The 10,050-nt window shown below is 36.2% G+C and overlaps 1 protein-coding gene and 2 long non-coding RNA genes across 5 annotated transcripts; 2 read left to right on the forward strand and 1 right to left on the reverse strand.

The window, feature by feature from the left end:
• Window positions 1-15: 15 nt before the first annotated feature.
• LOC117153101 lies at window positions 16-4,270 on the reverse strand. Of its 3 annotated transcripts, none has more exons than XR_004463540.1 (3): window positions 4,126-4,270; window positions 2,071-3,797; window positions 16-94 (listed from the first exon to the last, which is right to left on the reverse strand). It is a non-coding gene; the product is annotated as an uncharacterized LOC117153101 (long non-coding RNA). The 3 variants fall into 3 exon arrangements; XR_004463539.1 differs by having other exon boundaries at window positions 4,120-4,270; XR_004463541.1 differs by lacking the exon at window positions 4,126-4,270 and adding an exon at window positions 3,901-4,102.
• A 1,426-nt stretch (window positions 4,271-5,696) lies between these two features.
• On the forward strand, window positions 5,697-6,669 carry LOC113157350. Its single transcript, XR_003298446.1, has 3 exons — window positions 5,697-5,802; window positions 6,388-6,447; window positions 6,537-6,669. It is a non-coding gene; the product is annotated as an uncharacterized LOC113157350 (long non-coding RNA).
• Window positions 6,670-7,186: 517 nt separating this feature from the next.
• On the forward strand, window positions 7,187-9,454 carry LOC113157348 (cell wall protein DAN4-like; the record flags this gene model as incomplete). The annotated part of the gene is made up of 4 exons (XM_026352793.1): window positions 7,187-7,783; window positions 8,139-8,200; window positions 8,286-8,434; window positions 8,558-9,454. Coding segments are annotated over 4 exons (906 nt in total), but the record flags the coding sequence as incomplete, so codon positions are not given.
• Window positions 9,455-10,050: the final 596 nt, after the last annotated feature.

A 10,050-nucleotide genomic window follows, 5' to 3' on the forward strand; every position in this document is an offset into this window, starting at 1 on the left:
AGGTGTAGCAGGTGTAGCTCTATCACGCAGACTGACAGGAGTTTTGACACCTGCTGCATTCTTGGCGTCACTAGTCCTGTTGGCTGCAGCGCATCTGGCTCGCAAAACACGCACACTTATCGGAATCTATATTTTGTATTAAGAATGTGCACCTGCAAAGTAACTAAAACTGGTAGGTAATGTTAGTGGAGTAAAAGTTAATAATAAAGTTGGATAAGTAATATTTCCCTCTTAAACATAGTGGAGTAAACACAGTAAAAGTAAGTGAACGTAACACAAACTGGAAATATTTAAGAAAATCACAAGTTTCTCCAAACTGCACTTCATCTAGAATAATTTAAAATTAGTCTTCTTTAAATAATAAACCACATTGAGTATGTATAATATTGTGGTCTAATATTTGATGTAAATGTATGTTACGTAAAGTAAGTATCCATTTTTAAAGTTTAACAGCTCAATACAAGATGTATTCTACTTTTTGTTTGCATTATATGTGTGATGGAACATATTTTATAATCCTCCATATCTTATGTTTCTTATTAGACTGGAATATGCTTGTTTGTGTTAAATCATGCTTGGATGTGTCCATATAGTATGCGTAAACCTTGATCCATATACATCATTCCGTGTGACCAACATGAACATATATATTCTACACAACACATTCTTGAGTGGAGGGAGACTGAACTTAATTAATACTACTATTAATAAATTATTTCAGATATAAACTGCCAAGAAAAAGTTTGGAAGCACCAAAACAACGCTGGTATCTTACAATAAAATATAAAACATCAATACCAAAACACAGAAAACGTGTGGAAAGCTTATTCTCTATGAGATACAGCCAAGAATTTATAGATGTATTTAAAATGTGTACACTATTGTCCAGGGACATGCTTCAGCTGGATCCATTCAGAACAAAAAAGGCTGTGGAAGGCCCAAGTGCACATCAGTCCAAAATGATCTGTATTTACAAGTGTCTTTGAGAAACAGATGCCTCACTGCTCCATTGTTGAACAAAAAGAGAGAAAACTATAGGAACAAACACTGTGTATAGGAAACTGTTCAGTCAACCGCATGGGCACAGCTGCCAAGATAAAAAATCTGTACTAATGTTGGTAAGTTAGAAGAAAAGGATGCAGTGGGTCAACATGCAGAAACAATGTGCATCAGATAACTAGAACCAAGTCTTAAGGACTGAAGAATCCAAGTTTCTTTAGAAACAAATGAAGATCATACAGTAGAGCCGGCCATGGGGCTCGTGAAACGATGCTAGATGCCTAACACCATCAAATGAAGCATAGAAGTGGAAACATGATGACTTGGGGATGCTTAGGCAAAGCAAGAGCGGGAGACCTGCATTCTCAATCAGCATGGGTACCACGTCACACTGAAGAGACATGCCACTCCCTCTGGTCAACTACTGACTGGGGATTACTTCATTTCGCAGCTCCGCAGCCCATGCATTCATCCTGGATGGTAAAAATTATCTGAAGAAGAACTTAGCTGCTAAAGTCACAACACCTGTATAAACCGATCAGTAGAATCAGTAGAATACTGCTGAAAAGGGTTTTTTGTTTTTTTGGATGAAAGTTAAATTTAACAAGTTTAACAATTCTGTGCTCTAATATACTTAAACATTAATTGTTGTTCACTTTTATTGTGTTTTGTGATTATTTTACAGCCATTTGACTGAAGAAAACCAACAAAACATAATAAGAAAAAAATGGTGTAAGTGTTTCCAGACTTTTTCTTGCCAGTGTATGTGCCCACATCAAAACAATGTTTAAATAACCACTGCCAAGAAATGCACACAGTTCCTTCTTCTGAATTTCCTATCTATTTAGTTTGAGATGATGTTTAGCAACAAAAATATGTGACTCATCTTGTTTTTGGGGTTTTTTTCATGCCTTGCCAACAGTTGGCTATTGTTTAAACTTTTATAATTCACTGTTCAATGATGCAGTTTGGTAACACAGACACACAATTTATTCTGAGGAGTCTATTTGAGTTCAACCATGTCACAGATAAACTCTCAGCTATCATATTATGAAATATTAGATGACATACCTTATTATTACGTTTATTCCCAAACATCAAGTATCAGCCGAAGATCCCACCTCGATCTCACACATGACACAGAAAGCAGAAAGGCTTTACTTGGTTTTAATGTTTTCTTATACTTTATACCATTAAAAAATCTTTGATTTCATTGTGAAGTCGTATTAATACTGAATGCATACTTTATATCTTATGTGTGTTTTCTTCTTTGGGACTTATCTAATTAATATATGATTCTGCTCTCGACAGGCTGCTCAAGGACCAGTGGCTCTGTTTTTTATTTAAATTTTTTCTTTTTTACAAAAACTAAAATTGACCTGCATAAATCCTTTTGCTTTTTTGTCACTATTTTTTTTATGTCATTGATAAGGTTGATTTTAAAACTTTTTTTATGGCTTTGTTTATGCTTAGAAGTGTGAGGAAGCAGTACGCAGTCTGTATGTTTGACAGATTTAAAAGCTGAATACAAATGAAAGATTTTTATCTCTAAGTTATTACATTTTTTTGCGTACTATTAAGAACTTTGGCTTAGGTTGAGTTACAGGAGGTCTTCCAAATGTAAAGATTAGGGTTTTTTATAAGAGGCTTGATGGGATGCTTGGTCACCTCCCTGACTAAGGCCCTTCCCTCTCTATCGCTCAGTTAGGCCGGGTGGCCCGGTCTAGGAAGAGTCCTGGTGGTTCCAAACTTCTTTCATTTATAGATGATGGAGGCCATTATCCTCCTTAGGGCATTTAATGCTGCAGAACATTTTCTGTACCCTTCCCCATATCTGTGCCTCGAAACAATCCTGTCTTGGAGGTCTGCAGACAATTCTTTGGACTAAATTTACTTTCTTCACGTTGTTATTATGGGTTATTGTTTGTTGATTTTTGAGGAAAAACATGAATGTAATCTATTTTGGAATAAGGCTGTAACATTACAGAACATGCAAAAAGATAAGCACTGAATACTTTCTGGATGCACTGTAAATAGTTCTTTGGATTAGTGTTAGCGGGTGAGCAAACCAGGTCATCTGGGTCACTGACAGCTGAAAGGACGCCTAACAACAGTGTAAAATGTTTCGTATGTAAGTGACTTTTAATTGTCGTATTACATTGTTCCGGTCTTCACCATCCATGTTCAGAAATTAAAAGATGCTCTAAAGATGCTAAAAGGGTAAAAAACAAGACAGTTTTAAACTGTGAATGACAGAAACATCTTGTCAGAAAAAGAATTGTTGGCACAACCTAAAAAAACATCTATTTCCAGGTACATTGTTAAGCTATCAAAATAGTCGTTTTTTTGGCAGATGTCTATAGTTTAAAAAGCATTGTTGAAATTGTTGAATGAAAGAATGTTAAACTGGCAGAGATCTGTTTTAATTACACCTGTGATGACCCATCTATGACGCAAATGTCTGTCAAAAAAATTGGAAAACTATAACACTAGACCAACCTGTATGACTCAGTCTGACCATAAAATAAACAGAAAGCTTCTATAAAGCTTTATTCATTACATTGACTGTATAACGCTGTAAGGGTCTGTCATATTATTTTATTTTTAATATTCTCCCAAGAATTACAATATAAATAATTAATGATTTCAAATAAAAGCCTTATGTTTTGAAAAATTTACTTACGAAACCATACTGTGACACAACACTTTTTTTTTAGCGGGTGATGAATCATACGACCTGAATCCAGGTAAAATTTAAGAAACCCAGTATCTCGTGCTGCCCACGGGTTCCAGGCTGACTGCAATGAAGCAAATAATAAAATGCACAAGTTGATTAAGCCCTACACATGTTTGCTTTAATATTTATGAACCACCGTGCTTAAAAGTGGCTCCAATACCCACATCTAAATTTAATTTCAAATCCAAATGATGAAAGCTGTGTCACTGTTCAGGTATTTATGGACATAACTATCCATAAAGGGGACTTGACACAGAGTACACACTGTGAGAAAAGCAGATCCGAAAGTGAGATGAATGTTATTTTTTTAGTAAGAAACAAGTCCTACAGGAATGACGCCAAGTCTGCATTGTGTATATTTTTCTGTTTCTATATATACTCACACCCACATGTCTCTGGAGTTCATGGTCTGCACTGGAAAAAGCTAGGACACTGGATAAAAAAAGAAAAGTAAAAATGTCTGAAAACAGAATCCTAGTAGTACATATAAATGGTATCTTTGTATGGATGAATGTGTATTAGTAAAATGCTAATCTGAATATTGTGAAAAAGTACCTTTTTTTTAAAACAGAATTTAAAAAGGGAAACTCGTATTCTAGATTAATTACATGTAAAGTACAATATTTTGTTTTAATTTCAAGTATTATGACTTAAAGCTTATGAAAATCACAAATCTAGTGTAGAAATGTTTAAATCTTTTCATCAGAAATTACTATTTTTATAGTAAAGGTACTAGAGGTCTCTCTCTTAAGGTCATTACAGAATACACAATCATAAGGAAGACTGCTATGTTGACAATTGTCATTAACATCATCCACAGGGATGTGTCACAAGGAGTGGAGTGAGACCAGGAGTCAGGAAAAGTGCTACAACTATCACATCTCTGCTATGAAGATGCTCCTGAACCAGAGAAAATGTCAGAAGCTTTTTATTTGGACTAAAAAATAAGAACTACTTCTGTAAATTTCACCCTGAAATCAAGGTCTGGAGTGAGGAAAATGTGGAGGTACAGAATCAAAGTAACTTGAAGTTCAGGGAGACATTTCTACAGATGATGTGGGGGTGGCATGTTATCTGCTGGTGTTGGTCCACTGCATTTAATCAAGTTCAAAGTAAATGCAGCCATCTACCAGGAGATTTTAGTGCACTTCTCGCTTCTTACTGCTGAGAAGATTAGTAGAAGAAGAGATTATGTAGATAAAGAAAAAATTAAATGGAAGATAAGAGACAACTGCTGTAACAGCAGAGGCGAGGTGAGGGTTACTATCAAAGCAACTTGGTCTTCAGTAATAGCACTATCAATTATAGGCAAGTGTTTTATGGCTGTAAAGCCATTTGTAGTAGTTCTAAATGATTCTCTATAAATAGCTCCCATATCCCATATTATTTATTTATAAATACAGTAATAAACAGATTTTATGTCTATACACAGTATGACACAACATACTGTGCCTTGTTACTATTTATGCTTATTTCCTTTATTTTCTGCATTTGTGGTAGTGTAGACAAAGTCACAATATCATTATTGGCTATAAGAGAAATGCTTATAGAGCAACAGAACAGAAAATATACAGTTACTCCAATGTACTCTGACCAACTGTATATTTCTGCTGCATAATAAGATTATAAAATATGGTAAAAATATGACTATATTAGTTTTTTTCTAATTATTGCCATTTCAATAAAGTTAATTAGTTTCTATGATAACTTAATTCTGCATAAATCGTCTGAGTAAAAGTCAGTGTTATGTTTTGGAGAAAAGTGTTTCATGGTTTTGTAACAGCTAACAAGATCCGGTTAGTTTACTTCAGAAGAAGCCCCAGCTTTCTGTGCTTTTTTCCAGTGACAGAAACTTAAAATCGATGATGAATCTGCGGTTGTTTGGACTGTTTTTTTTTCTTGGTTTCCTTATGCACTGGTTGACTCACTGTTGTCAGGTCGCATTCTTTCACTATGCAGCAATTTATATAAGAGCTCAGCGAACAGGTGGCATCGCATCAGACAAGCACCGAGGTAGGGTACGTGAGGAGCCTCCACTAACTACTACAAGTCTAAAGGGCACTTGGGTAAGTACATTTGGTATATTACAATATATTGTAATATAATGATATAATTTGGTTTTATTTTTACACTGAAAGTTTGACTATCTAAAGAGCATTATTTAATTGTATTTAATTTATATTTATTTAATTATTTTTTGCAAGGTCTTTAGAACATTTAAACCAATTAAGGCAAATTAATTTACCTCACTCAATACACAGGTATAAGTCTAATTACTTGCCTAATAAAACATAATAAAATGTTCTCCACCAAGACAACAAAGAATTTTGAACAATATTTAATTTGATGCTGCTGATAAAATAAATGTAACTAGGACTCACTGACAGCAAAGCGCAGATTTGTGCAGAACAAAAAGTGCTACTGCAATTTAAATTGATCATCTTTTTAATTTCTATATTTTTATTGTATTAGTTATTTAATGAGCAAGGGCAACTGGTACTGTATGTAATTAAACTTCAAGTTAGAGCGAAAGACTTCAAATCTGGCTCTGAGCAGTGAGCGTTTAGTCTGTAATTCAGACAATATTGGTTAATGTTGTGTTACTTGATGTTAACATTTCGGAGAAAGTCATTGTAGTGTCAATATTGTAGGTTTAAGAACTGCCACAATGGGTTTTGGACGCATCCTATCAACTCTGCTAATACTTGCAGGTAAGTAAGTCATATGATTTAAAGCAAAGGTGTTTACACTTCTCTAAAGAAAATTAATGCATCAATCTCCTTCTGCTCTTTACAAATAGTGGCCGTAGAGCTAGTTATTGTACCAGCTACAGCCCAGAGTACAACTGAAAGTCCAGCAACAAGCGCGTCAAATACAACAGCAGCAACACCAAGCGCGTCAACTACAGCAACAACAGAAGCAGGTGTGTCAAATACAACTACAACAACAACAACAGAAGCAGGTGTGTCAAGTACAACAACAGCAACAACAGCAGGAGGAGCGTCAAATACAACTACAACAACAGCAACAACAGATGCAGGTGTGTCAAGTACAACAACAGCAACAACAGCAGCAGGAGGTGCGTCAAATACAACAACAGCAACAACAGCAGCAGGTGCGTCAAGTACAACAGCAGCAGGAGGAGCGTCAAATACAACTACAACAACAACAACAGCAACAACAGCAGCAGGAGGTGCGTCAAATACAACAACAGCAACAACAGCAGGAGGAGCGTCAAATACAACTACAACAACAACAACAGCAACAACAGCAGCAGGAGGTGCGTCAAATACAACTACAACAACAACAACAGCAACAACAGCAGCAGGAGGTGCGTCAAATACAACTACAACAACAACAACAGCAACAACAGCAGCAGGAGGTGCGTCAAATACAACTACAACAACAACAACAGCAACAACAGCAGCAGGAGGTGCGTCAAATACAACAACAGCAACAACAGCAGGAGGAGCGTCAAATACAACTACAACAACAACAGCAGCAGGAGGTGCGTCAAATACAACTACAACAACAACAGCAGCAGGAGGTGCGTCAAATACAACAACAGCAACAACAGCAGCAGGTGCGTCAAATACAACTACAACAACAACAGCAGGTGCGTCAAATACAACTACAACCACGACAACAACAGCAGGTGCGTCAAGTACAACTACAACAGCTGCAGCAGGTGTGTCAAATACAACTACAACCACGACAACAACAGCAGCAGGTGTGTCAAATACAACTACAACCACGACAACAACAGCAGCAGGTGCGTCAAGTACAACTACAACAGCAGCAGCAGGTGTGTCAAATACAACTACAACCACCACAACAACAGCAGCAGGTGTGTCAAGTACAACTACAACAGCAGCAGGAGGTGCGTCAAATACAACAACTGGGAGTTCGCCAACAACTGCAGCTTCTACAACAGAGGCAGTCACAGGAAAGAATTTAACTTTCAAAACTGATGAGACATTTACGAGCGACTTGCTGAATCCATCATCCCCAGGGTTTAAAAATCGATCGGCCAGGATAAAGAATGCAGTAAGTACCTCTCTCAGAGTGAAACATAACAAAAAGCATGCAGCTTAACCAAAAGTAACCATTTTACACCTACTATGTCATAGTATTTTGCAGAATCCCACCTTTTCCTTTTTATTTGTATGATAATGCTCCTTCACATTGATTCACATGTTAAAAAATTAGGTGTGTTTTCTACCAACACCCAGTGGATTCATATGTGGTAGAAATCCTTTTATGAGATAAATGAGAGATTTCACACAGTCAGTGTCGCTGCACGGCACAAATTACATACCATAATGAAAACACAAAGCACAAATGAAGAACATAGGTCAATTAAATAAATGTACTTAAACTTGGTTTTGTTGTATTTCTGCAGCTCACACCTTTCTACGCTAAATCATTCCCTTCATTTCGCGACATACAGGCTGTTGCATTCAGGTAATTTTCTGTTGCTATGTTGATACAATCTTGTTAATCTTGTTGGCCAATATTGCCCATGAATAATGCAATTTTTTCTTTGCAGTAATGGATCCATTTTCAATGTGGTGATAATTTATTTTGCATCTGGATCTGTTCCCAACAACTCTGCCATTGTGCAAGTTTTGATCAATGCAGCCTCAAACATCACAGACTTCAACATCAACGTCAATGCAATTTTTGTGGATGGCGCGCGTAAGTCATTTTGTGTCTTATCAAATATATATTATTTTAATGTACTATTTTATAGTAGTTTGTTAAAGACTGGTATATGTGTTAGTTAAAGCAACGACTTGTTTGCTTTCTCAACAATTACAGAAGCCTCAAGTGGAGTAAGCCACAAGATCAGTGTCATCACTGCCTCCTGCCTGGTGCTGTTGTCATGTCTGCTGTCAAACCAGCATTGGTGGCAGTAGTGTCTGATGACCATGTGAAATTACTTTAGAAAAACTGGCATGACAAAGGACTTTGTTCTCTATAAAAAATCAAAGACCAAATGTAAAGATCACCATTGTGATTTGGACAGATGTAAAAGATGGGATGACAGCACACTTACTGGTTGAATGCAACACCGATCCTACCAGGGAATGCTCCTTATTTACCTGCGTGAGGCCCCTATGATTCCCATCCATGAAGAAAAGCATCCTGTCCACTGAAACAGAAGAGTTATCACCATTAATTCATATTTAAATGACTTTTGGAAATCAACTATAACTTTGACACATCATGCATAATATTTGTGCTTAATAGAAGTTTCACTTAATCACTGACATTTAAACTGATCAGTAAGTTGAAAGTTTTATCCAAGATTATTTATCACACTTCCTGCAAGATGTAAGCATTTTACAATTGACAGCAGGAAAACAGATACTGTACCACCAAACCTGACTCAGTCACATTTATGTCAAACACTGTGGCAGTAATGAAATATATCATGTTTGAATAATGTCCTAAATGATTAACCAGTCACATTTCTCATTTATATTTAATAATATTATCATACAAGTTACGAGTTTTGTGAGTTTACATGTACCTTTAGTAGAAACACTAAGTTGTCAAGGTGATATAAACTTTATATTATATCGCATATTATCTCATTTTATCATACATGGTCTATGTTTTACAGCTTTTTCTTTTTACGATTTAAAGTGTTATGTATATCGCTGTATGATGAAGATGCTTTCATTAAAGGCACTGAAGACATGCAATCGAAAACTGTCTCATTATCTTATAAAATGTAATTTCACAAATCTATTCTCAAAAGCGTCAGCGATTCAGGTTTGTTCGAGAAGAAACCATAAACACAACAACAATCCAATGAACCTGCGTCAGGAGAAATTGTTTTCATTCTGCAAATGCTAAGCTGTGATGCAGAAGTCATGGGCAGCATTAAACTTTGATGATGTATGTTTGCCCAAACTGTCGAAACAACATATTTTCCACATGGCAAAGCAAAGAAAACAGTGAACGTCAGTGAACACGTTTTGCCATCACAGGAATGTGATGCCAATTGGGTCCAGTCCATCAAAACTGTGGCGTAGTTAGGTGTGGTACAAATCACAATGGACAATGGTTTGGCTGAGAAAATGCAAAACGTTCCCAGAAGTTTCATGTGAAAGTATTTCACCATTAGCATTTGCACCAGGCTTAGAAAATAACCAAGAACATGTGACTGCTGCATTTGAATTTAAACACACCTTAGAAACAGTTGGCAATTGTTATGAAATGAACTAAATTTGGCACAGTACAGCAGTACAGTCAATCTTAAGATGTTTTATCAGTTAAACTGGAGCCGCCAGTATATGGGATCA

This window comes from Anabas testudineus, chromosome 18 (genome assembly GCF_900324465.2).
Source record: "Anabas testudineus chromosome 18, fAnaTes1.2, whole genome shotgun sequence".
Lineage (NCBI taxonomy): Eukaryota > Metazoa > Chordata > Actinopteri > Anabantiformes > Anabantidae > Anabas > Anabas testudineus.